The sequence below is a fragment of the Pseudorasbora parva genome, chromosome 11 (genome assembly GCF_024679245.1).
Source record: "Pseudorasbora parva isolate DD20220531a chromosome 11, ASM2467924v1, whole genome shotgun sequence".
NCBI lineage: Eukaryota > Metazoa > Chordata > Actinopteri > Cypriniformes > Gobionidae > Pseudorasbora > Pseudorasbora parva.
In genome coordinates this window covers 39,109,438-39,137,432 of record NC_090182.1, presented here as the reverse complement: position 1 = coordinate 39,137,432, position 27,995 = coordinate 39,109,438, and the positions used below count along the sequence as shown (strand labels likewise).

General features: G+C 40.4%; 2 protein-coding genes and 1 long non-coding RNA gene across 3 annotated transcripts; 1 reads left to right on the top strand and 2 right to left on the bottom strand.

The window, feature by feature from the left end:
• Nucleotides 1–3,904: 3,904 nt before the first annotated feature.
• On the bottom strand, nucleotides 3,905–10,358 carry LOC137093157 (fructose-bisphosphate aldolase B-like). The gene is made up of 7 exons (XM_067457901.1): nucleotides 10,095–10,358; nucleotides 9,872–9,926; nucleotides 7,176–7,336; nucleotides 6,928–7,011; nucleotides 6,667–6,841; nucleotides 6,384–6,583; nucleotides 3,905–4,290 (listed from the first exon to the last, which is right to left on the bottom strand). The coding sequence occupies exons 1-7, from the start codon at nucleotides 10,341–10,343 to the stop codon at nucleotides 4,195–4,197; spliced, it is 1,020 nt and encodes a 339-aa protein (XP_067314002.1). The 5' UTR covers nucleotides 10,344–10,358; the 3' UTR covers nucleotides 3,905–4,194.
• Nucleotides 10,359–14,902: 4,544 nt separating this feature from the next.
• On the bottom strand, nucleotides 14,903–16,472 carry LOC137092409 (uncharacterized). The gene is made up of 4 exons (XR_010908272.1): nucleotides 16,338–16,472; nucleotides 15,481–15,586; nucleotides 15,210–15,334; nucleotides 14,903–15,089 (listed from the first exon to the last, which is right to left on the bottom strand). It is a non-coding gene; the product is annotated as an uncharacterized lncRNA (long non-coding RNA).
• A 6,725-nt stretch (nucleotides 16,473–23,197) lies between these two features.
• Nucleotides 23,198–27,480, top strand: LOC137092093 (uncharacterized). Its single transcript, XM_067456367.1, has 7 exons — nucleotides 23,198–23,314; nucleotides 23,404–23,478; nucleotides 23,565–23,639; nucleotides 23,756–23,824; nucleotides 23,932–23,991; nucleotides 24,251–24,623; nucleotides 27,467–27,480. The coding sequence occupies exons 1-7, from the start codon at nucleotides 23,312–23,314 to the stop codon at nucleotides 27,478–27,480; spliced, it is 669 nt and encodes a 222-aa protein (XP_067312468.1). The 5' UTR covers nucleotides 23,198–23,311.
• Nucleotides 27,481–27,995: the final 515 nt, after the last annotated feature.

Genomic DNA, 27,995 nt, shown 5'->3' with positions numbered 1-27,995 from the left:
AATTTAGTGACTGCATATACTGATTCCATCTTTATTTTCCCTGATAATGAACTAATTAGTTAAACTTAAGGAGGTTAATCAATACAGAGTATAATTCAAGAAATTAAGATTTAAGGTACTCAACTTTTTTTTAAAGATTGATATACATTTTTTATTTATATTTTGTGTTAATTAATTTGTTTAAATTTAAAATTGTGCATCAAAGCAGGTATTACACACTTTGTAATTAACCTCTGATGCATTTTGAATTTAAAAAATCACATAAAATATACTCCTGAGATTAAATATCTTGATACTATGTAGGCTACTAACTAAACCACCTGGGTCGTAGAACTGAGGTCCTGAAACTGCAGCACACCGCTATATCATCCAGTTCTGTAGGTGGCGCTGTCACAAAAAACGAGGGTCCTAGAATTGGGGTCCTGAAACTGGGGTCCTGAAACTGCAGCCTCCGGTTGTGCAGGAATATACTACTGGATAAATATGAAGTTGCAAGAGAAAGAATGTTTTGGATCAGGAGGTGAGGTGAACTAACAGTGAAACTGCAATAGCCTGACCCAACAACTAATCAATTAATTAAACATTTCGGTTTCTTATAATTTGGCTTTGGTTGCTGTAGCCTACCCTATAGTTTATTCGTATGTAGTTTTAAAATGTAATCAACATTTTCATAAGTACTAGATGTGTTGGGCTATTTAACATGTCATTTTGGTGAAATGAACGAAATGACTCGAAAAAAGATTCGTTCATTTTGCTGAACGAAACTCAAAGATCCGAGTCAGTAAAATGATCCGAACTTCCCACTACTAGTTCACTCTCGTTCTCCTGCTTATGCACGAACTTTTTGAGGGGGTGGGACTAACCTTTGACTTCACCAATAGGTGATTGGTTCAAGAGCATTTATAATTTTAATTTACAGAGCAATATTTCTGTAATTGTTTCTCTTTATTTCATATATATATATATATATATATATATATATATATATATATATATATATATATATATATATATATATATATATATATATATATATATATATATATAACAATAATAGTTATATAAGATTGTCAAAAAAAATACTAAATGACCTAGGTTAATGACCTGGGTTACATGTACATCGGCTGTATACTCGTTATTGCGGTGCAACATGTGAGTACACTCAAACATGTCCACTGTGACATGTCCACGCCACTACAAATGGCTGTCCCCTCAAATAATGCCCTATTTAGGGTATAGGGGCGATTTCTGATTCAGCCATACACATTTTAAAGACCCCTTTATCCTCAGCAGTCTGAGGTAAGGACGCAGAAAATAAATGAGCCAATTTCTCACATGCACTGAAGTTCAGACAATGTAGCTATATTCACTTTTTTATTATTATTATTATTTTATTTTTTTGGAACAAGGAATGTTTATGCTTCCATTCCATCTTTAAGTTCAACTCAGCTCAGCCTTTTGAGAGGTTATTTACGTTTTTCTGGATTTAAAGGAACAGTTGAAATAAAGAGATAAAATATTTTGTGGACTTTTTCATTTTTCCAACACTGGTGGCACCTTATTTTTGCCTGTTTGTGTTTCTGGATGATATTGCAAATGATTTTTTACCAGTGCAATTTGAAGCACAGAGAGAGCAGTGCTGAAGATAGTCTCTACCTAACTAAATGTAGGCTATACATGTGAATGAACATAACATTATGTTATGAGATTTCTGTTTTGTTTTTTTAACCAGGAGGGTTTGTGTTCATTGATTGTTACTGTTTATCTCAGTTCAGCAGAAAAAGCACTTTAGTTGCTAGTAATGTTGAAATTAATGTATTTTCAGTGCAGATTTAGAGATGAAGGCATTTTTTCATTCATCATATTTTTGTCAGACATGGCTACTGGTTGAATTAGATATTTTGTACCAAAGCAAACAGAATAACCTCAAAATTAAATACATTTTTTGAAGGATTACCTATGTTTGCTTTAAAAAAATGAAAAGACATACTTTATCTATATGAGAACATATTATATTTTGTTCAATAAAGACATTTTAATCTACACTGATTTCTTTAGTCTGGCAAAAAGACATCGATTCATGTTTTTAGGTATATAACTGTCCGGACCTCGGCCGGTGAGAAGGTTTTTTTTCTGGACCCCAAGCTATTTTAGTTGAAGACCCCTGCTGTAGAGGCTTGTTTCGTCGCACGATCACGTTAGGATGAAGCACATGATCGTTTTCTGGGCCTGGTGTCTATAGAAGCTTTTCTTTGACTAACAAGGATGTTTTTTCAGCTCTGTAACTTACAGGATATTCTTATATTACCATGACCTTTTATATATCAAAGCTCAAGCGAAAGTAGATTTCTCAATTCATCACCCCTTTAAGTTAGAAAATAGGAAGAAATTCTCAGTTAAGAAGAAATTTATTCTTAAGAATTTTTTGTGAATCCGGCCTCTGGTCTACAGTCAAAAGTGCAGTATTTGTGTCTTATATGTGCAGTAATATGCACCTATTTGCGCTGCGGTGCACACCACACATACACTCTGCACTGCACAACTAGCTTTTAAAGGGAATGGGTGATAAGACTCTGATTGGGTTATTGCACGGTATGCCCAAAACACACCCATGACTCATTAAGAGACTAGGTACAACCCTTCTGGACCATATGCCTGGACTACACAGACCATTTTTCCCATCGTTAAACTAACGTGTGTTAGTTGTGTATTCAGTACTCGGAAGTGTATTCGGACACACGTCCTAAGTGCACCTGCGTCATGCACTTCAGATCATGCACTCAGTTCGTTAAAATAGGGCCCTGGGTGTCACTGCCAACCCCTTGTGGAAAAAACATATAACATGATATTGACTTCTGCCACTAGATTGCTTTATAGCTCTATATGGAGCTAACAAACTGTTCCTCTGTGTCCTGAAGTCAGTTTTTTTTCTTCATTATGCATCTAAAAATAAAAATAGACTAATTATATTTGACTACCCCATTACAATAGTCACTTTAAAAGTAAATGCTATCATACAAATACACTTGTTGTAGGTTTACAAATCTACTTATGGCACATGTCCAACAACAAATATTTTATTATGTATATTGACAAAGTTCTGCATTGTAAACGTGTTAAAATCTAACCTCTTCATATTTGTAGTCTGCAATGTGATTGATTTTTATTAGAAAAAAAAAAAGAAAAAGCTTTGCCCCAGTTATATGACCCCCCCAATTAATTGTAATGGGAATTCCTCGGTGTGCATGTATGCATGTGCATGTCTCATGTCTTCATTTGTGGTGTGTGGAGTTTACTTTTTTTGACAACTCTATTTCACATTCATACCTATTTTGGTCCAAATGATGGGATGGGAGTGCTACTATTTTTATTACAACCACATAAACTCCTCGAATCCAGTAAAAATGTTTGTGTATTTCGAGATTAAGTGTAACAATAGTCCTAAGGTATTGGACCACTCCGATTAAAAGCATTTTTTTAAACATTTTTTAAAGAAAATTTAAAGAGAGCATAAGACTGTCAACATCCAACATGTATAATTTGTCTTTTCCCTACCAGATTGCTGATATTTGGGGAAGGACAGCAGCAAGTGAAGCAAGAAAGAATAACCTGCATGACATATTGGTGCTCTTCAACCTTCCTATTTGAAACTCACCCTTCAGCATCTCTTTTCAGTCTGCTGTGTAGAAACTCAAGTCGGACCAGTTGACATCAGGTGCAAAAGCACAATCAGTTCAATCCCCCCTTAATGATTAAACAAAAAACAACTCAAACAAAATGTATCATTTATTTAAAATGCAATAAAGCTCAAACTAATTCAGAGTCTGTTTGAGTCTGGTAGAACATTCTTTCTTGTACAATTAAGTGTACACATTGAGTGGTCAGTAGGGGTTGAACGACTTCAGATGTTTCTTAAGTGGACATTTATTTGAGTAAAGTCAAGTCAATGTCGACTAGTCGCTGATGACATCATTAATGAACAAAATTGTGCACAGTTACTTATTTGTAATTTTGTTGGAAACAGGAGCAATCAGCGACAAGTCGATGTCAAGCTTAAAGCGTCATGGCAGAGCATTAAAGTCGACTAGTGAACTGTGCAACCCCTAGTTGTAAGATCATCTTTAATATCTTTTGGTATCTTTGCATGTACATTTTGTATTATCCAGAACAAGTTGCTGTTTTTTGTTGTTGAGTTTAGTAGACATAGCTGGCGGTAAAGAGGGACTGTGTCGATGCTTGGTCAGCCTGGCCTGAGGGTTTGTATTCGCCTTTTGATGCAAGACTAATAATCTGAAAAAGAAACAAAGAAGCATGAACATTTGGCACTTTATTTGATATGGTAGACCTATAAACTGACAACACGATAGCTGCGTTTCTACTTTTGGGCGAAAGGCGGTGTGCTAGTGCGTGCCAGGGCCAGTCGTGTTTCCACTGCCACTTCAGGGGCTTGATCGGGCCTCTTCCGGGCCAATGGCCAGGGTTTTTTGGCCTGTAGGATACCTTGGTCCAAAGTGGGCCAGCTCGGTGTTGAGGTGTGTTTAAAAACAAAGCTCATCTGTTTATCTGAGACGGCAGCACTGCAGATAATTTCATTCAGCTCAACTCATTTTCAGACAGCAGTGAGTGTTAATAACTTCTGTTTGTAATCTGATGTGATTCTGATCACTGTAATATTTATATGCGATGCAAAAGACTGCACAATTATAGTCCATTTCTATAGTAAATATTCCTATAGCTACCATTCCTATAGTAAATATAATAAATACGACTGCTTGCAGAAAGCAGACAAGCTGTTTCTCTGACTGATAATATAACTATTGGGGTTGTCACTGGAGAGAGTGGCCCTCATTTATCAATCTTGCGTAGAAACTGGTGTATATGTTGGCGTAAGATTATGCTTACACTCCTCTCACCGCCTGATTTATGAAGCTGTGCGTACCTCTGCAATCCAGGTGTACGCAATACCTGCCCTTGATAAATGCGGCGGCTGAAAACGATCGTCATTAGAATAACACGCCCCTATATATTCAAGTCTCCGCCTCCCCCACACCCTCATTTTACACCATGGACAAACAGAAGACGGCAAAGAAGCGAAACTTCTCCGACGTGGAGATCGGGCGCGCTCAATCATCTCACTAGTCCACTAGTCAGGGCACTGATTAGGACATAAGTCAATGGGCTGACTCCCTGATCAGTGCTCTGACTACTGAACTATTGAGATGATTGAGACGCGCCCATCGAGATCACCAGGGAAGTGGAAAAAAAACCCGAAATTGTTTTATTTGGGAGTTTAAAGAGTGGAATTAAAGGCACCAACAAAAACAAAATATGGACCCAAATTACGAGAACTCTTAATAATGTGGGGGTTGAGAAGCGCACTCCAGCAGTTTAAAGCTGTTTGGATGATAAATTACCATCACAATGCATTATTTTACAGCACGTTTTGAAAAAATTAGCATTTAATTTCGTATCACGGCACATGTATTGGGGTGTACAATAGTGATGATGATGTGGAGTAAGATTCATTCACAGATTAATAATTACATGACAATTTGTAAGATTCTTATTCTTATTATTATGATTATTATTCTTAATGACGCTTGTTATTTAGAAGAAGAATGTCGTTTTTATTGGTTTTATTATTATTTAAAAGAAGGAGGTCATTTTTATTATTTTGTCAGTCTGAATTATTTTAGTCCCAGTCCGTGCGCAGCTGCCGGGCCAGGCGGGCCTGAAACGTCAGATAAAGCGGACAGGCTCGCGACTGGAGGAAGCATAAGCCTACAAATCAAACGCTTTGGTAAAGTCACAAAAATTAAACATTGACGTTCATGTTGCACAAAAATAAACACTGAATGTTGTTGTTGTGGTTTTTAACAGTGGGTCAAATTATAGCATATCTTGCAAGTGCGTTTTGTGGTGTTAGGAATTGTTTTTCTGCGCATTTTCCCACTAACTCAAACGTGCGTACACCACCTCCTGAGCTGGCGTAGGATTTGAGCGTGCCGTACGCCAACGTCCATATTGATAAATCTCAAAGTCACCGTGGGTTTGGGTGTACGCAAGGTGTACGCTGGAAATTTGGTGTACGCACTTTTGATAAATGAGGGCCAGTGTACTTTTGGTGGGAAATTTGTTGAAATGATAATTTCGCTAGTTTCCAGTGATATCTTTCTGATTCGTTCCATTTGTTGGTGAAACGATGGATTTGCGTGATGTTGTTCCAGAGATGCGTGTTACAGGAGGGTTTTAGTGAAGCTACAGGTCTGGCTATTTGCCCAGCCTGGCCCATTGAAAACCCTGGCTCGCACTGGACAGCGGAAAAGCGGCTAATGAGGCACGATATTTCCCACATGCAGTATTTTAAGTTTGACATTGGTTACCTTCGCACGTGTGACGAAGGCATCCTGTGCAGCCTTCTTGTTCGCTGCTTGTCCCTTCCATGCAGCAAGAGCTGAGGCCTGGAGGGCACGGCCATAAGAGAAGCTCAGTTTCCAGGGTCTGTGCAGGGGAAGCTGATTCATGGCATTCAGATTCCGAGAGGCCTCCTCCTCACTTTGACCACCAGAGAGGAAGCAGATGCCTGAGAACCAGAAGAGATGTTCAAGGATTGAAGAGCACTTAAATGGACGACTTCCTCTAATGACCTGGCGCTGACTGACACACCTGGTACAGCAGCTGGCACAGTGCGTCTGAGAGCAGTTACTGTTGCCATGGCAACCTCCTGAGGGGTGTACTTCTTGGTGCAGGAGTGTCCAGCGGTGACCATGTTTGGTTTGAGCAGAGTTCCCTCCAGATACACATGGTGGTCAGAGAGAGCCTTGTACACAGCCGCCAGGACCTTGGTTTGCAATTAGTTGGGAGTTATTTTCAATGGATAATTTTGCATTGCTCTGCTTTAATCGTTTATTCTGGAAGGACGCTTACCTTCTCAGTGGCGTACTGGCACCGTTGCAGGTCATGATCTCCGTCTGGGAGGATCTCAGGCTCTACAATGGGAACCAAACCATTCTAAAGGAATTGAGGAAGAATTAATCAGAAGAAAAGATCTTCTAGCCAGTTATAGAAACAAAATAGACAAATGGCACGCTGGCTATCAAGTGTTCAGTCATGTAAAGGCTGTTCATGAACAATAAGTAGGATCACATGAGCCAGCCGCATTCTGTTGGACATACCTGTTGGCAAATGCTGGCATATCTGGCAAGAACGTTAGCATTTTCAGCAATTGCGAGAGCAGAGGGGCAGCTCTCAGAGATCTTAAGTACACAGCGCCACTTGGCAAAGTCACAACCATCCTTCTTGTACTGGGCACAGCGTTCAGACAGACCATCCAATCCTGAGTGAAACAGATCAGGCAAAAATACCTTCCTTTAAAAGGGGTCCTATTATGCTTTTTAACGTTTTCAACTTAAAGGTGCTATTGGTGATCTGGGTAGGCTTGGGCGGTAATACGGTAAAATGGTATACCGCGGGATCTAAAAATAGCAACGGTATCAGTTTCAATACCGTCAAACCGTCAAAAAAAAAAAAAAAACAGATCAACTTACATATTGCTGATCAACAATTAATTATTAAATATTTAATAAGTTGAACTAATTAAACTATTTACATATTAAATACTGTTTATTTATTAAATGCCTAAATATGTGTATGCGTTGTTGTGACAGCGTGGATGAGAGAGAGAGAGAGAGAGGGGAAAAGACGGCGAGTCGGGCACTGAGTTATTATCGAAAAAGAACACAACTTCTGCAGTTTGGAAGTATTTTGGGTTTGGACGGTAAATACAGACGAGGCAATTTGCAAATTGTGCAACAAAAAGATGACCGCGAGAGATGGAAATACCTTGAACCTAAGGGCGCATATCCGAAACCACCATCCTCACTGCTGCGTGGATGAACAACCGAGCGCACCCTCGGACTATGCTGTAATATTGCCGAAGCCTTTTGTCACACAGCTGGCAATGTAAGCAATAAGCATGAACTCCACAAAAATCAAGTGGACATGGGACTCACAAAAAAAAAGTCAATTGTCTGACAATTGTCTCATAACGGTAAGCATAAAACGTGCAGAGTTTATCTTAAACTGAATATATATATATGCCAAGCCAACAGTTTGTTGACGCTGTCTGAGCCTTACATCATAATGTTTTAATTATTCACGGTAATACCGTATACCGAGGTAAAATAGGGAGGAGGTTTGACGGTATCAAAATTTGGATACCGCCCAAGCCTAGATCTGGGAAATGCTAACTTCAGCCTGCTGGCATCGAAACCATACGATCCCACCCTCCCTGCGAATTGCTGCCCAAAGCCACGCCTCATTTGTTTGACCCTCCTAAGGCTGACAAACTTAAACTGTTCCTGAACATTCAAACCCAAACGTTTATCTGTGTGCTGCACATTTTATGGAGAACAGCTTGTTTTCTGTACAGCTTGCTTTTGTACAGATGGTTCACCGCTCCTTAGGAAAGTTACCCATGGTTTTGTGATCGATAAATGTTTGTATTACCATAGTTTTCCAAAAAATACAATTAAATGGTGGATAGCACCGTATCTATAATGTATAATAAAATGACACACACAAAAAAAAAAAAACACTCTAAAACGTACTGGTGAATCTCTGGCTGCAAAGTCTTTCCATGAAATCAGTTCTGCACACTTTGAATTGAAAATGTTTTTTTTTCAATGAATACATTTGGATTTATGAAAAATACATTTGGAAATCCAAATGCCATTCAATGTATTATTGAAATTATTTATTGCATTATTGGTATTAATAATTAAACTGTTTATTGATTTTATATTTTTAAGTAATCACAGTATAGTTAAATAATTAACATTTCTAGGCTTTGTGGGTCTGGGCTTAATGAAAAAACATTCCCTTCATGCAAATGACATGAGACTTTTCCAGTACTTCCCATCATACTTCAAAACAATAAAAGTACTAAAGTTTGCTATAATAGTAATTTAATAATGTAAATAATTATGGCAAATGAGCTCTTCAGCCAGGTACTGGTTATAATGGTAATTTCATGCCATTTTCGTTTTAAAAGTGCTTGTTTACCAAAAGGTGGCATGAATCATCCACTATGCATGGCATATTTTCCATGTAATCTTCATGAATAAAAAATGTATGTATTCTTTAAATTTAATTTTATTTAAGTGTAATGTTGTTGTGAGGTTGATTTGTGAATGGATTTCGTTTGGATTGTAGTCGGAGATATTGGGCTATATAAGCAAAATGTGTTATTTTCCAAATGTTTGTCTGGAAATTTTTATTTTTAAGGGTTGCATTTTGCATGTCCTGTACAGCCAGTCATCTGCCTGTTTAAGCGATGAACTGTGCTACTTGTGGTTGTTTTATGAGATGTAATGTACATTACAATCCTGCTGACCTGCACTACAAAACATTTAACCGCTAGCACCAGTGCTATGTGCAAACAAAATTAATGTACAGCCCTGGTTAACACTGCCAGGCTCTGAATCAGGCTCAAATTGGTTTGAAATGGACACCATCATCAATATTTACACTAGAGAAGAACTTATGCAGTTATGAAGGGGAAAGATATTTCCCAAAAATGCTAGGTGGCGCCAATCACAATACACTGGGCCAGCGAACCAATCACAGCACATTTAGTTTTTTGGAAGGAGGGGCTAAATTGAAATTGGCATGTTTGAGCCAGACTCGAGAAAGAGGGGCTATAATATAAAATGTGTGAAAAATAATGCATAAATCAAGCATGAAGGCATATTCTAGAACACCCCAAAAACAAATCAAGACTTTGTTAAGGGGCATATAGGACCCCTCTAAAATGGATACAAGTCAGGATAGATTACTGTCATGTTAAGAAGTATTTGAGTAAAAAAGTTACCCTGCCTGGTTGTCTCTCCATCTGTACCGGCCAAGCCGGCTGTGCCTTTGTCCACCTTTGTGCACAAAAACACAAAACTTTCATTTAATAACATCACTGCCAACATTAGTGAGAAGATCTTACGTTTGCAGCTTTGCACACCATTCATTAACTACATCATGAGTAAATGCATAAAAACATGTTTAACTAGGAAAATATCTTCAAAAATGCACCAATATCTCACCTTGATGCCAACTACGATGCCCTTGTCCTTGATGACTTTTGGAAACAGAACTCCTTTGTCTGATTTCTGGTACAGAGTTTCATGGAAAAAGATGACACCACCAATACTTTCAGAGATAGAGGTGTCTACAGAGAAGAGCAGGTCACGGAAACTACGACGGTTCTCTTCAGTGTTCTTCCTCCAGAGGGCGCTTACCGGCCTTCGAACTGAATCTTCCAAAGGGCTAAATTCATTTTGTTTTCTGATCATTTTAAGTCTTTAAAATGATTTCTGTAACTGTTGGTCATTACTAGGCTCAGTACTAACGCAAGTGCTGTGCCAAGTGTGAGACTGAACAGGGCAGGCACGTGCAGAGGGGGAGCTTTGGGTGCTCGAGCCCTACCCTTACGAAACAAAAAATATATTGCAATATACTAGAATTTATATTGCAGACATTAGAAAATATATTTCAATGTATCAGAAACTTCCTCATATATTTAAAAATATATAGCAATATATGGATGGACAACCTATTGCTATATATTGATTCATATATTAAAATACATTGATATACAAACAAAACTGAATTATTTCATGTATGTTTATTGAAAAAAAGTATTTTTTGTGAGTTAAGCAAGCTCCTGCATATGTTTACAGAGGTTGATTAACAATAGCCCAAATCAGATGGTGCATGACATTCAATATATTTTCTATATTTAGAAAATATGATGGTGCATGACATTCAATATATTTTCTATATTTAGAAAATATTTCTATTAGGGCCGGGACTTTAACGCGTTAATTAAGATTAATTAATTACGTGACTTTAACGCGTTAATTACGTGACTTTAACGCGTTAATTAATTACGCAAAAAAAAAAAAAAAAAAATTTTTTTTACCACACTTATTTTTGCACCGCGGAACGTTTTTCAATGAATGAGTTTCGACGGACCAATTATACTGGAACACCAACTAGCGCTCCGGAGCTATGGAACAAGCTGATGAGACCGCTTTGCTTGGCCCCGTGGATGGGAAATTTTGTTTTAAAAAACGAAAGAATGGAAGCGTCGTCAAGAGCATGGTTGTGTGCAAGCTGTACAACAAGGAATTCGCGTATCACCGCAGCACATTGAGCCTCAAATATCACAAAAATGCTTTTGCTAAACTGGCAAACATGCACTGGTCTGCTGGACTGAAATAAATAAACAATATTTTGTTGATTAAGCTTATGTATTCAGTCATTATTCAATGGTATACTAAAAATACATGTGAAAAATTACTTCTCATTGTTCTCAGGTCAAATATTTATATGCAATTAAAATGCGATTAATTAATTACAAAGCCTCTAATTAATTAGATTAAGTTTTTTAATCGAGTCGCGGCCCTAATTTCTATATTATATTTTAATCTGTTATATTTTAAAATATATGACAGACAGTGTACATTAGATTATTTCATATTTACCATGTATACAATATATATGATAATTATATACTATGTAATATAAATCAATATATTTAAGACATATGTTCCCATATAAATCTGATTATATTATCCAGTACATTGAGGTATATTATCTCATATATTTTTACATATATATTTACATATATATACAATGACTCTTCCAATATATAATTTCATATATTGTAGGATATATTTCAATATACATAGCAATATATTGAATAGTATAATATGTATTTAGTCAATATATGAAAACGGCAATAATTGCAGTATTGTCCCATATATTGCAATATATGACTTGCATATATAATATATTATTATATAATATATCATATGATATATTACCATGTAAATTTCACAATATATGGAGACACATGAAATATATTGTCAACTAATATATTGAGAAATATATTGTCAACTAATATATTGAGAAATATTTTTGTTGCGTAAGGGTAGCCCTTTTTCAAAATAAATCAAAAGTGCCCCTCTCAGACAAATATCAATGATAATATTTGTGGTCAATAAAACACCAAACTCAGGAAATATCATAGCCCAGAATATGAACGCAAGGCGTTTTATTACACGTTAAACGTTTTTCTCCCATAGAAAACCATTATAAGAAAATGCTTAACGTGGCTTAACTTACTGCACTAAGACAGTGTTAAAAACACACCAAACTCAGGAAATATCATATTAATACTGGTAAATAGGTTGCTAGGCAACGTGGGGGAGAGGACGCTGGCGTCGTCTGTTCGCCGCTTCTCCACCCACAAATGATCATGTTAATGTACTATTAGATTTAGATTTTATTTTATTTCCTTATGTTTGTGACTAGTCTAACAGTCAGAGCTACAATTGGGGCTGTTGCTGATTGCTGGCAGCCACTGAGAGGACGTTGTTCCTCGTTTCGCCGTTTTCCACCGCTTCTAATGTTTACGTTTGAATTGCTGCGGTTGGTTCTGGTTTGGAGGACATTTGATGTTTCTCGCCGCGACTGCTCACTGGTGGTCTCCCTTGGGCTTAAGCTGCATGGTGGCTGAAGTTTGCACCGGGCTAGCGTCATCTGGGCCATCGTAATCGGCGTCCGGCATGATGTTGGGATGTTCCGCTTCTCGGCTGCGCCGCTGTTCCGTTCTGCATTGCGGCCGTGGAGCGGCTTGGACATCTGCGCCGGCCCCGGTGTGTCCACAGAAGTGCCCGAAAAAATGTTCTGCCTCCTGCATGGTGCTGCGGCGATCCCCATCGTTTGAATCGTCATGAAGACCCATCATCTGGTCTTCAGCTGTCCTGCCTCGGCGATGTCATCGGTACACTGCCGCTGGGGGAAATCTGAAACATGGAGTGGACCACAGTGTGCTGCGGAGCTAACAGAGACTTCCACCATCAGCTGTTTTTTGTTCACCATCAGCTCTGTTTCTGTTCACCATCAGCTCTGTTTCTGTTCACCATCAGCTCTGTTTTCTGTTCTGATTTCTGTGTTGGTTGACTGTTTGTAGTATTCTATATTTTTACTTGTTATTCATTTTTTGTTGTTATCCCCCCCCCCCCCCCCTTGTTGCACTTTGAGATTCTTCGGAATGAAAAGTGCATTATAAATAAAATCTATTATTATTATTATTATTATTATTAATACTGTCTTAGTGCATTAAGCCACGTAAGCGTTTCCATGGTTTTCTATGGGAGAAAAACGCTTAACGTGTAATAAAACGCGTTGCGTTCATATTCTGGGCTCACCTGATTTTTTGTGCATAGTATACTCAATTAATATGATATTTCCTGAGTTTTGTGTGTTTTTAACAGTCTTAGTGCATTAAGCCACGTTAAGCGTTTTTCACGTTAAGCGTTTTAGCTGTGGAAAATCAGCCAGTAAATCGCATGCAACCCATAGCAACGCGCTATGGCAACACTTAGACCGACTGATAAGAAAAAATAAACAGACATTTTCCGACTTTTGACCCATTCGTTACTATTGTACACATTGTCATGGTATTATAAGTCAAATTTATTTTGTTTTATTGACCACAAATATTATCATTGATATTTGTCTGAGAGGGGCACTTTTGATTTATTTTGAAAAAGGGCTAGGGCTCGAGCACCCAAAGCTCCCCCCTCTGCACGTGCCTGCCCTGTTCAGTCTCACACTTGGCACAGCACTTGCGTTAGTACTGAGCCTAGTAATGACCAACAGTTACAGAAATAATTTTAAAGACTTAAAAGCTTTCCTGTTATCCGAATGTTTTTTTTTAATAGGCTATATTTTCTGATCTCATGTTGAAGAATAAAAAAAGGTTTGTTTTCTATATTTCCCTTACAAAAAAATCCTGCAGGAAATCCTGAAGGAAAAATCCTGCAGGACCTGCACAATACATTCCTGCAGGATCCCACAGGATTTTCGTGATCATTTTCCTGTGGGACCTTTGTAGGAATCCTATAAGAATCCTGCAGGAATCCTACAAGAATCTTACAGGAATCCTACAAGAATCCTGCAGGAATCCTACAAGAATCCTGCAGGAATCCTACAAGAATCCTGCAGGAATCTTACAGGAATCCTACAAGAATCCTGCAGGAATCCTACAAGAATCCTATAAGAATCCTGCAGGAATCCTACAAGAATCCTATAAGAACCCTGCAGGAATCCTACAAGAATCTTATAAGAAATCACGAGAATCCTACAAGAATCCTGCAGGGCTCCTAAACAGGAATTATACATGACTTTTAAGCTGGGTGCACACTGTGCAATTAAAAGAATAGTCAAGCAATCTCAAAATAGATAACCATATAAGAAACAACCAAGCCATATCTGAAATAACATATATTTATTTATTTATTTTTTACAAAAAGGAACAAAAAAAAAAGGGCAAAGGCAAATGACCAATAAAAACACTGCTGACAGTAGGCCTACTCCAAGAACACTGCACAAACGTTGTATTGTGTAGAAAGAGAGAACATGTTACAATATAATAAGCCTAGTGTAAACTAACAAAGCTAACAGTGTGATGGTGAATTTTTGTGCTCACTTTTATTCATGATTCATTTTATTCATTTTATTCTGATGCATAACAGACCCTTTAAATCAAAACTAATATTCGGATTATAAATATCTAACATTATGATATATACTGTGAAAATATGTACCTTAATAGCATTTTGTGTTCGTCGTTAAGCTTTTCCCGGAATGAAGCCCTTAGAAACTTACGTGGAGTATCTGGGAATCGACCCTGTACAGTGTCTGTAAAAACAAAAATAAGAAAAATGAGAAACGTAAGAGATACTCAGGGATCAGGATTATTAAAATTTTAGATATATTTTAATAAATATATATAACCCTTGTTGTCCTCCTAAAATAAGCTCCACTTTAACTCGATCTAAGAGTGGCTTGGGTTGTGTTCCTTTGTTGGCATTGCCAGGTTTACCTGATAGGCCATGTGTGGCCAGTATACTCCTCCCAAAAACAGCCACTGCTAAATCTTTTATCATGGCTGACCATGAAGTCCCTCCTCTCCCACATGCCTGGAATGTCTCTTTTGTGATATTTAATTTTCTGTGGATTTCAACCTGTGCAATATATGGCAAAAAACTTGCAACACATTTATATTCATTTAAAAACATGAGAGTGAGTAAATAAGTTTTTTTTAATGAACTATTCCTATGATATCTAAAAAATAAGGTTCTTACATGAGGATGTGATTGATTAGCTGGATGAGGAGCATTTTTAGGAGATGTAGCTGGTAGACAGGTTGGGGCAACAGATCTGGTTATATTGGTTTTTGGCAGCAACTCCTCAAATCTGTTAATAATATCTAAATATGGAAAAACAATGACAACAAAAAGTTCACATGACATCTGTAATCAGCATCAAAAGGAAGTGTTTTTTATTTTTATAAGAGAAACGTGTAACTACCTTTTTGCAGTTTAAAGTTCAGCGCCTTTAGCTCCAGATTTTCACCTTTTAAGACCTTGACCTCTCTTCTAAGGTCAACCAGTTCACTTTTTTCTTTGGCTTTCTCTTCTATTTTTTTGAACAAGAGTATGTCTGCATGTGGTTCTTCAACCTAAAACGGTTATAGTTTGAAGCATTTGTTAACAAAATACATTGTTGATATAATAGTAACACTTGAATCTATAGGGTCTAATTTTTACTATTCACTATAGTTGCTTATTAGCATGCATATTACTATTATACTGTCTGTTTATGAGTACTTAATCTGCATTATCATATTCAATATCCCTTAATCAAACCCAATACCTAAACTTAACAACCTACCTTATCTAACTATTAATATGCAGTAAATTTAAGGAGTTTATTTAAGTTTTTCTCAGTCACTTTAATACATTTCTCGAATCATCCTCGACATATGCAAAAGTAGAAATGTGAACGTCTAATGAGAATGTATAAAAAATATGCTTGACATATTATGACAACTTGTTCAACCATTTTGCATGTAAAGACTTATTATATGAGCTTGTGCGGGTTGCTTCAACAGAGACCCAATATAATACATTTTGATCAACATGACATAAGCAACTGATAATGAAACAGCAGAGAATTGGACATAATCATTTGCATGGATGTACAAAAACATTTGCAACTTGTTCAAATAAATAAGGAACTGCTTTTTTGATGTGCACAAGTGACACAGTGATGTGAGGATTGAACAGGTAGTTTGGAGAATTTCAGTTTAGTTCTGAGAAATATAACAAAGCAACTGAGAAAAACTGCAAAATAAGTCGTAGTTAAAAGTGAGAAATGGGCCCTAAACTAAAGTGTGTCTGAATATAATTTATCAGGAAGAAAGATTATACTTTTCTACGTCTCTTCTGTGGACTTGGTGATGGGCTGTTTTCTGGACTAAATATTTCTTTTCTTTTAATTGTTCTTTTTTCAGGTAGCTTGCTCTCCAGTTTTTGCTTTCTTTCTGACTCTATCTGTTGAAGACGTTTCAGCAGCTTGTCCTTATTTTCTAAACAGGAATAAAAAAAAAAACATTTTCCTTGCCTTAAGTTACATAATGCATTCATAGAAATATACAAATAATTACATTCTGAAATGTTAACTGTTTACCACTCAGCTTCAGAAGAATTGCTGGAGAGCTTTCATCTTCATATTTGACATCAACGACATCTCCCTCATTAATTACTTTTTGAAGTATGTCCTTCTTTTTTTACAATATCAAGTGAAGCATCAATCTCTGTCCATTCAATTAAAGCCCACATCTTGTAGGCCTACTGTAAAGAAACAATATTTTAGATATGACTTAATGTAGATAGATAGATAGATAGATAGATAGATAGACAGACAGACAGACAGACAGACAGACAGACAGACAGACAGACAGACAGAGAGATAGATAGATAGATAGATAGATAGATAGATAGATAGATAGATAGATAGATAGACAGACAGACAGACAGACAGACAGACAGACAGACAGACAGACAGACAGACAGACAGACAGACAGACAGAGAGATAGATAGATAGATAGATAGATAGATAGATAGATAGATAGATAGATAGATAGATAGACAGACAGACAGACAGACAGACAGACAGACAGACAGACAGACAGACAGACAGACAGATAGATAGATAGATAGATAGATAGATAGATAGATAGATAGATAGATAGATAGATAGATAGATAGATATCCTTTTCATAACTTCTCTAATAATAATCTATAGTTAAGTAACCTCGTCAAAAAACGTTATTTATGAGACATTTTATGTATCATTATAACTTGTTTAAACCCCTATGCGTTTTTATGCTGTTTCTATAGAAACACACAGTAATGCGGTTTTTATTTTTTATTTTTAAAGTAGGCTAATGCCACTTAATTAATTAATTAATTAATTATTGTTATTTTTTACTAGACAGTTTGTCAGTTTTGGGGGTTACAATTGTACATTAATCTCAATCTGTTATACTTTATATACAATGACTATATGACGTAATTTTTTTAAGAAATTAGAAACCATATAACGTTACATTTCTTAGTTCAATTAATGAGAATAACATTTTTTGACATTGTAGCAAGTTCGATATAGTGAGGAAGGAAGAGGACACGGGGGTCGGCAGGACTGTTGATGCTCTTTATTTTCTCAATAACTCAAATCACAACGTGCACACTTCAGCGTGTGTCTGTTTCTCATATGCTCAGTTTCGCTTCCGGGTCACGCACTTCCGGGTTCCGGATATCTCAGTGGGCCGCATCAACAGTCCGACTCTCTCTCTCCCTGGTCTCCGGTTCCGCTGGTGTTTTATCCCGTCTCCGCGCTCATTACTAGAACAAGAGACAGGTGTTATTAATCTGCGTCCAACCCACTCACTTACCGCTCGTCCCGCGGCCCTCTCTCCCGCTGCAGACCTCGCTGAACCACGCCCCCCTTGCCACATACCCCCACCGCCCGACTCAGGCCGGGGAGCCGTCCGGCCTGCAGCCCCCCCCCCCCCCCCCCCATTTCTGGAGAGGAAATCGGCCACAGCCATCTGAGCACCCGGCCTGTGGACCACCTTGAACTTAAACGGCTGAAGAGCCAGATACCAACGGGTGATCCGCGCGTTGGTATCCTTCATGCGGTGGAGCCATTGGAGAGGAGCGTGGTCCGAACAGAGAGTGAACTCCCGCCCCAGGAGGTAATAGCGGAGAGTGAGAACGGCCCATCTGATGGCCAAACACTCCTTTTCTATGGTGCTGTACTTAGCTTCCCTCTTGGAGAGCTTACGGCTAATGTACAGCACCGGCCGCTCTCCCCCCTCCACCTCCTGGGCCAGGACTGCGCCCAGCCCCCTGTCCGACGCGTCAGTCTGCAACAAGAAAGGGAGAGAAAAGTCAGGGGAGTGTCACAGCGGCCCGCCACATAGAGCAGCCTTTACTTGGGTAAAAGCCTGTTGACACGGCTCCGTCCACTGGACCGTATCTGGTAGCCCCTTTCTAGTAAGATCAGTCAAAGGGCTGGTGAGGTCCGAATAATTTGGTATAAACCGTCTATAATATCCCGCCAGCCCCAAGAACTGTCTTACCTCCTTTTTGGTCTTGGGCCTCGGACAGGTTGCAATTGCGGCAGTCTTATCAATTTGGGGACGCACCTGTCCATGACCCAAGTGGAAGCCCAGATACCTTACTTCCACCCGCCCAATCGCACACTTCTTCGGATTGGCCGTGAGCCCCGCTCTCCTCAGCGACCTCAGGACCGCCCTCACATGCTGCATATGCCGCTGCCAATCGTGACTATAAATCACTATGTCATCTAGGTACGCAGCAGCATATGCAGCATGGGGACGCAAAATCCTATCCATGAGCCGCTGGAAGGTTGCGGGCGCCCCGAACAAGCCGAAAGGAAGCGTGACAAATTGGTGTAATCCAAACGGTGTGGTGAAAGCTGTTTTTTCTTTGGACAATGGAGACAAGGGGATCTGCCAATAGCCCTTTGTTAAGTCCAGTGTCGAATAAAATCGAGCCGTGCCTAACCGATCAAGCAATTCGTCAACCCGTGGCATTGGATACGCGTCGAACTTCGACACAGCGTTCACCTTGCGGTAGTCCACACAGAACCTGACCGAGCCGTCTGTTTTGGGGACCAAAACTATCGGGCTCGCCCAGTCACTGTTGGACTCCTCGATTACTCCCATGTCGAGCATTGCGCCTAATTCGTCCTGAACTACTTTTTTCTTGTGTTCAGGCAAGCGATACGGCCGGCTGCGAACTACCACGCCCGGCTCGGTCTCGATATGGTGCTGAATCAAGTCGGTACGTCCCGGTAGGGGCGAGAACACGTCCGCGAACTCCGCCTGCAATTTCGATAAATCAGCGAGTTGTAACGGTGAGAGGTGATCTCCCCCCGGGGCCAACGCGACTGATTGCGCTTTAATGCTCGCCTCTGGCCCGAGATCATCCTCTCCCCCGATCACCGTTGCCAACAACACCGATTCCACCTCATTCCATTTTTTAAGCAGATTGAGGTGGTATATTTGACGTGCCCCGTTCCTATCGGATCGTATCACTTCATAATCGAGCTCTCCTATCTGCCGTGCGACCTCAAACGGCCCCTGCCACTTTGACATTAATTTTGAGCTCGACGTTGGGAGTAGAACGAGCACTTTTTCTCCCGGTGTGAATTTGCGTAGTTTAGTACCCCTGTTATATGACCGGCTCTGGCGGTCCTGGGCTTGCAACAAATTCTCCCTAGATAGCCGCCCCAATGTGTGGAGTTTTGTTCGCAAGTCCATGACGTACTGAATTTCGTTTTTGGCCAACGAAGGCCCCTCCTCCCAAGTTTCTCGTAGGACGTCCAGCACCCCCCGTGGCTGTCGCCCGTAGAGAAGCTCGAAGGGGGAAAACCCCGTGGAGGCTTGCGGGACCTCGCGCACAGCAAATAAGAGGGGTTCTAACCACCGATCCCAATTTTTGGCGTCTTCCTGTACGAATTTACGGATCATGGATTTAAGAGTGCGATTAAATCGTTCGACCAAGCCGTCTGTTTGTGGGTGATAGACGCTGGTTCGAATGGATTTAATGCCCAATAATCCGTACAATTCGCTTAACGTGCGTGACATAAACGCCGTGCCTTGATCAGTGAGGATTTCTTTCGGAATCCCCACCCGGGAGATTAAACGAAACAGTGCGTCCGCAACACTCTTCGCCGAGATGTTGCGGAGAGCCACTGCTTCCGGATATCGTGTTGCGTAGTCCACGATAACTAGCGCAAAACGATGTCCGCGTGCGGATCGCTCTAATGGCCCGATGAGGTCCATCGCAATTCTCTCGAAGGGGACCTGCATTAATGGTAGGGGGCGCAATGGCGCTTTTGGGGCGGCCAGTGGGTTCACCAACTGACATTCAGGACAAGACGCGCACCACCTGCGCACATTGTCATGAATGCCTGGCCAAAAAAATCGGGTCATTAAACGATTCAGTGTGGCCGCCTGTCCCAGGTGGCCCGCCATCGGGTTAGAGTGAGCCGCCTGGAAAAGCATTTCCCGGCGGCTCTTTGGTACTAACAACTGGGTTGTATCCACTTTTGTCTGAGCGTCTTGGGTCACTCGATACAACCTATCCTTAATTATGGCAAAATAAGGATACATGACGGGCAATGCGGGTTGGAGGGACTGACCGTCGATAGTGCGGACCTGTTGGAAAGCATGTTTTAGAGTCTCATCTTGGGACTGCTCCAGAGGGAAGTCATCGCGGTCCGAGAGAATCAGTCTCTCAACCCCGCTCGGTTCCTCTGAAGCTGTTCCCAAGGGTCCCGTATCAGTCTCGCCAACCTGCACTCGCACCGCCCCGTTCCTAGCCTTGTTTCCCCAAGCGGCATCCGCGCATAACGACCCCAATAACGCCGAAAAGGCGGGCCAATTCGTCCCCAGAATTAGCGGATGCCGGAGGTGGGGACTAACCGCCACCTCAACATTATGCTTTTTCCCCCTAAACTGTATCGTGACTGGGACAACCGGATATTCCACCACATCCCCGTGCACACACCGCACCTTAACCATGCGGCTTGTATCCAATGCCCCAGGCTGCATCAGGCTTTGATGGATCGAGGTTTGGTTACATCCTGAATCCACCAAGGCCTGATATGTACCCCCCTTGATACTTACAGGAATTTGGTACTCTCCTGCTTGATCGGGGGTGGTCCGCTGGACGTCCGGGATCCGGATCATTGTTCCGATGTCCATCATCGGACATCGGTCCACAAAATGATCCGGATCGCCGCACCGCCAGCAGGCCAGCCCAGGCCTACCCGCCGCCCCGGCGGCGGGGAGTGGGTTGGAGGATGAGCGCGGAAAGGGGGCGGAACCAGAGCCATTGTCACCACCAGCCCCCAGCGGCCCCGCCCCCCTGGGCGGGACCCGCGAACTCCCAGACGGTCCAAGGCCCATCCCACCCCGGCCTCTGGGGGGGACGCGAGGAAGGCCTGGAGGGCGGGACCTGGGGAGAGGGACAGGTCGAGAGAGAGAGAGAGAGGGGGGAGAGAGAGAGGGAGAAGTTAGTGGGGGTTCGCCGACCCCCGGGCACGCCACCAGGTGGTCCTCCGCCAGGTGGATGGCCGTCTCCAGCGACGTGGGCCGGTGGCACTGGACCCACTCGGCGGTCTTCCTGGGGAGCCGAGTGATAAACTGCTCCAGCACCACCAGATCGACAACATGGTCCACGTCGCTGCCGCCGGCCAGCAGCCATCTGCGGCACTCGTCCCGGAGCTGTTGGGCCAATGCGAAGGGTCGACCGGACTCACCCCACTCCAGGGAGCGGAAACGCTGGCGGTGTTGTTCTGGGGTCCGGCCGACCCGCTGAAGTATGGCCCTCTTCAGGTCGTCGTAGTCCAGGAGGTTCGCGACCGGTAGATGTTGCGCGGCCGCCTGGGCTTCGCCGGATAGAAGGGGGATGAGGCGCACCGGCCACTGTGCCCGGGGCCACCCGCAGGCCTCCGCGGCCTTCTGGAACAGATCCACGAAGGCCTCCGGGTCGTCTTCCGGCCCCATCTTCTGTAGGGGCACGTGCACCGGTGCGCTGGCCCGCCCAGCGGCCTCGGCGCGAACCTCCCGGTCCATCCAGCTCCGGAACCGCTCGCGGTCCTCTTGCTGGCCTTGGACGATTGCCTCGAAGCGGCGCTCCTGTTCGGTCCGAAGGTCCAGCAATGCCTTATGGTGTTCCTGGTGGAGGACCGCGAGGGAGTTGATGATTTCCGCAAATGGCGAGGCGGAGGGCGTTGTCATGGCGGCGGCTCTGTCCTGCTTCCTTCCCGGGTTTCGGCACCAGTGTAGCAAGTTCGATATAGTGAGGAAGGAAGAGGACACGGGGGTCGGCAGGACTGTTGATGCTCTTTATTTTCTCAATAACTCAAATCACAACGTGCACACTTCAGCGTGTGTCTGTTTCTCATATGCTCAGTTTCGCTTCCGGGTCACGCACTTCCGGGTTCCGGATATCTCAGTGGGTCGCATCAACAGTCCGACTCTCTCTCTCCCTGGTCTCCGGTTCCGCTGGTGTTTTATCCCGTCTCCGCGCTCATTACTAGAACAAGAGACAGGTGTTATTAATCTGCGTCCAACCCACTCACTTACCGCTCGTCCCGCGGCCCTCTCTCCCGCTGCAGACCTCGCTGAACCACGCCCCCCTTGCCACAGACATATTTAATAATTTGCTGAATAGAAATTCCATTGTTAAAAAATGTGTATATCATTTAATTTGTTAAAGAAGCTACATAAAAGCTGTTATTTGTTACTTGCAGTGAGTAAAAATGGAGTACAAGTTGTACCTACAAAAACAGACATCAGTTCCAACTGCTACTAAGAGAAGGTGGAGTGGTCATGTTAGAGGTATAAGTTAAAAAGTTGTTCTTCTTTAAGTTAAAATATATCAGTATGTTGTTTTATGGATCTGAGGCATTAACTTCTATTTATTTGACGGTCTGTTTTGCATTTAGATTTTAGGAAAAAAAACTACAAAACATGGCTGCAACATCCAGTGTGTCAAGTAAGTAAAAGTAATGCACATATGACATACCACTAGATGATACTACCGGTACATTACTTTCATCCTATTAGTGTCAACACAGTGACAAATATATATATATATATATATATATATATATATATATATATATATATATATATATATATATATATATATATATATATATAATTTTTTTTTTTTATGAGCAAAAGATTAATCTGTGCATTGACTTTTTTTTTGCTGTTCTGATGATAAGGATGACAATTCTGAAGAGGAGATCAGTTACCTATGCAACTTTAAACCACCACCACCGCCAGACCATACCATGGTAGGACACTAATGTAACTATCCATCATTTTTTAACATAACCTAGGCTATATTTGTATTATTGTTGTTCATGGTTCTGATTGCTAATAGATGGATGACAGATCTGACATTGAAGAGGAGATAAATTACCGATGCAGATTCAACACATCACCAGACCATACTGTGGTAGGAGACTGCTAGTCAAATATTCTCAGGTTTTACCATATGGGATATCTTTTGACTACAGTTGTTCATGGTTATATGATTGTAAGGATGATGAATTGGAGAGTGCAGTGGAGAACTGGGACCAGCACAGCACAAATGATACAGTCACAGATCATTCCATGGTAAGGAAACTACATGTTGAACCCTGGATTAATATTGAGGAATTAAGATACATTGGGAGGTGATTTCTGCTTGTACAGAATACAAATTAGACACATCTGTCTGTCTGTGTGTTTAGGATGAAGAATCGGACAGTGAGAATTATGAACTGCAAAACTGTTCTATGACTCCACCTCAAGACCCCACAGTAAGATTGCGCACCATAAGCATTAGCAATTCTTATGCAGTTTGTTAGCAGTGACAATATCCTTTTTTCATGTCATCTTCCTAATCTTTGCTCTTTTGCATATCAAGGACAATACATGTGACAGCGAAACGAGCAACAATGTAGAAAATGTGGCAAATTTGCTTTTGGTAAGATTTATAGTAATAATGATTTGTTATTTAGATAGTGAATCGATTTCAAATTCCCATTAATTCATTATAACTCACATACTCTAATAATATATTATATATTATAATATGTAATATATTATTAAATTAATATATTATAGTATGTAAAGTATTGTTTTGATTTAATTTTATCTATGTTTGTATGAGTATGAGAATAAAATTGATATGTTAACAAAATAATTTGAACTGGCAGTATTTTATTTTTTCACAATTCTTGTAGATGGATGCTGCAGCAGGTGGTGATGCACAAGATTACAGTGGAGAGAAGCCAAACTCAGTAAAAGAGAAGATCTACCCCAATGCTAAGATTAGTCATGAAGAATCCTTATTGTCAATTTTATGTTATGCTCTTAGGCACACCACAACAAAATCTGCCCTTAGTGATTTACTAGACCTAATCAATTTACATTGTCCAGAAGGAACTAATGGAGTACCCAGTAGTTTATATAAATTTCTTAAAACATTTGATTGCAACTCTTTTGAAATGATGTACATCTGCCCCAAATGTCATCATTACTTTGGTAATGAGATCCCAGCTTGTTGTGCCTCATGTGGTTCTGAACCTGGGGATAAGAAATCACTTGTTAAATCAGGTGACATTTTTATGAAAGTATCCATTAGAAAACAATTGGAAGAAAAGATGTTAGATTCAACATTTAGAGCAGCGTTGGATTACAAATGGACTAGGGGCAAAAGCAGTCCAGACAGTGTCCAAGATATATTTGATGGTGCCATGTATAAATCTGTCGGTCCCCTGAATGACCCAGACCAGTTGAACCTTTCACTTACTTGGAATGTTGATGGTGTCCCCATTTTTAAATCATCTCCCTTCCACATTTGGCCAATCCAAATCATAATCAATGAACTCCCCCCAGATATGAGAAGCAGACATGTGCTGCTGGCTGGTTTGTGGTTTGGTCCTTCTAAGCCCAAAATGAATTCTTTTATGCAGCCATTTGTCGATGAGTGCATTCAGCTAGAGCAGGAAGGTCTAACAGTAATGCACAGCGGACAAAGCTTGAATGTCCGTGTGTTTAATCTTGTCTGTGTGTGCGACTCTGTTGCTCGTTGCACTGTCCAAAATATTAAGCAATTTAATGGGGAACATGGATGTAACTGGTGTTATAAGAAGGGAGAAATTGTTGCCAAGGGAAATGGTTTCACTAGGGTATATAGTTCACAAAGTGGCGGTGATTCAAACACACGCACGCACAACCAGCATCTTGATGATGTGAGAACAGCAGTTAAAACAGGCACATGTGCTCGGGGAGTCAAAGGGCCATCACCTTTAATGCTTTTAACGTTTTTTAATATCATACTAGGATTTTCTTTTGATTACATGCATGGGATTTTACTGGGTGTATGTCGGCAATTGACAACTCTATGGTTTGATACAAAGTACCATGGAGAGAGTTGGTATATGGGAAGAGAAATCATGGCCATTGACAAACGGCTCCTTGAAATCAAGCCACCAGTTAATATAACAAGACCTCCACGATCTATAAAGATACGCAAGTTCTGGAAGGCCTCAGAATAGGCAAGGCAAGTTTATTTGTATAGCACATTTCATACCCAATGGCAATTCAAAGTGCTTTACATAGAAATTAATTAAAACAGTGGTAACAAATGCATGAGAAAAAAAAAAGAATACCATATGGACGAATAAAGAATTAAAAACAAGCATAGTTAAAACAGTCGTAAAGATATAGTAATTAAAAAATATAAAAAAATAAAATAAAAATAAAAATAAGATAAAATAAGATAAAATAAAATAAAATGGTCAGATCCACAATAATGGTCTGATATAAAAATAAACATTCTTCAGTTTACTGCCTACAAACATGTACCATCTTAATTAGAACACCTCTCATTCATTTCTTTCTCAAACACGTTCATAACATCCATTTTAATCACTATTCCCTGATTTTTACTCAGAAACCTTCTTGTTAGGACCCTTACTCACTCATCATACCCTCCACAGATTTACACATACTCAAACCTTATTGTCAAACTTACTATTTCCATCAAACCCAGTTTTCACTCGTCATATTCAACTCAAAAGAACATATAAAATAAACAATAACCAGAGATAAGAACAAAGGTAAACTAAAACAATTATAAAAAGAATAAAGAGATAAGATAGGGTGCAATCAGTCGGACATACAGTGCTCAGAGCTCATTCAGTAAATGCACAGCTGAACAGATGTGTTTTGAGTCTGGATTTGAATGTGGCTACTGTTGGAGCACATCTGATCTGTTCAGGAAGCCGGTTCCAACTACGGCTGGCATAATAGCTAAAAGCAGACTCTCCTTGCTTTGAGTGAACTCTTGGTATTTCTAACTGACTTGATCCTGCTGATCTGAGTGATCTGTTGGGTTTATATTTAATCAGCATATCTGCGATGTATTGGGGTCCTAGCTCATTGAGTGATTTATAAACAAGTAATAGTACTTTAAAGTCGATCCTAAATGTAACTGGAAGCCAGTGTAAAGACCTGAGGACCGGTGTGATATGGTCATATTTTCTGGTTCTGCTCACAATCCTGGCAGCAGCGTTCTGTATGAGCTGCAGCTGTCTAATGGTCTTTTTAGGAAGGCCAGTGAGAAGGCCGTTACAATAGTCCACCCTACTGGTGATGAAAGCATGAACGAGTTTCTCTAAGTCTTGCCTGGAGACAAAACATCTAATCCTTGCAATATTTTTCAGATGATAGTATGCTGATTTAGTTATTGCTTTGACATGACTACTGAAACTCAGGTCTGAGTCCAAAATCACACCAAGATTCCTGACTTGATTTTTTGTTATCAGGCCTTTAGCCTCAAGATATGCGTTCACTTTGAGAATTTCATCTTTGTTTCCAAATGTAGTGATTTCGGTTTTGTCTTTGTTTAACTGAAGATAGTTTTGGCACATCCAGTTGTTAACTTCATCAATGCATTTGCACAGGGAGTCAATGGGGCTGAAGTCATTAGGTGACAGTGCTAAGTAGAGCTGGGTGTCATCAGCATAGCTGTGGTAAGCAATATTGTTCTTTTTCATTATTTGGCTCAGTGGCAGCATATACAGGTTAAACAGGAGTGGTGCAAGAATGGACCCTTGTGGGACTCCGCATGTCATGGATGTCCACTCAGACTTATGGTCTCCTATACTCACATAATAACCTCTCCCTTCTAAGTATGATCTGAACCATTTGAGGACCATTCCAGAAAGCCCAACCCAGTTTTCCAGCCTGTCTAGAAGTATGTTGTGGTCAACAGTGTCGAATGCAGCACTGAGGTCCAGTTGTACCAGAATTGATGTTTTGCCTGTATCAGTGTTTAAGCGAATATCATTTATAATCTTTATGAGCGCTGTCTCTGTACTGTGATGTGGACGGAAACCAGATTGAAAATTGTCAAAGTATCAGAAATACAGGAATTTTCTTTTGTTTTATAGTCTTCCATGCCTGAGTGGCATTTTACCACGCCAATTCCTTGAACACTTACTGTTACTTGTACAAGGAACGTATTGTCTGTTAAAAGATAATATTTCTTCACATGACATAGATGCAGCTGAATATCTGCTGAAAACTTTTGTGAGCCGTTTTGAGAGATTGTATGGCAAATGTCATGTCAGTTTCAATGTGCACATTTTAGAGCATGCTCCACAATCTGTCAGAAACTGGGGTCCACTATGGTGCCAGAGTGCTTTTATTTTTGAAAGTCACAATGGCAACTTGCAAAAGCTCTTCCATGGCACACAGGCAGTTCCAGAGCAAATTGTCAATGCATTTTTTCTTTTTCAAAGTGTTCCAAGACTTTTGACAAGTGTTTACAACAATAGTATTAATCCACTAAGCAAGGACTTTGTTGAGCGGATGTTACAAACTTGCCAAAAACTGCATAATTAAAACAAATGTAATCTTCCTTGGTTCACCAGTCATAAGACCACCAACACCCAGAGAGGCATATCTTCTCAGCAATCA

What these genes read in the sequence shown, in the direction of transcription:
- LOC137093157 (XM_067457901.1), bottom strand. Translation starts at nt 10,343, where the DNA reads ATGATCAGAAAACAAAATGAATTTAGCCCTTTGGAAGATTCAGTTCGA. An exon ending in TGGAGAGACAACCAGGCAGG is followed by an intron (nt 7,337 to 9,871) that starts GTAACTTTTTTA and finishes TGTTTCACTCAG; the next exon opens with GATTGGATGGTCTGTCTGAA. An exon ending in TGTGCCAGCTGCTGTACCAG is followed by an intron (nt 6,584 to 6,666) that starts GTGTGTCAGTCA and finishes TCTGGTTCTCAG; the next exon opens with GCATCTGCTTCCTCTCTGGT.
- LOC137092093 (XM_067456367.1), top strand. An exon ending in CTCCACCTCAAGACCCCACA is followed by an intron (nt 23,825 to 23,931) that starts GTAAGATTGCGC and finishes TTGCATATCAAG; the next exon opens with GACAATACATGTGACAGCGA. An exon ending in ATGTGGCAAATTTGCTTTTG is followed by an intron (nt 23,992 to 24,250) that starts GTAAGATTTATA and finishes CAATTCTTGTAG; the next exon opens with ATGGATGCTGCAGCAGGTGG.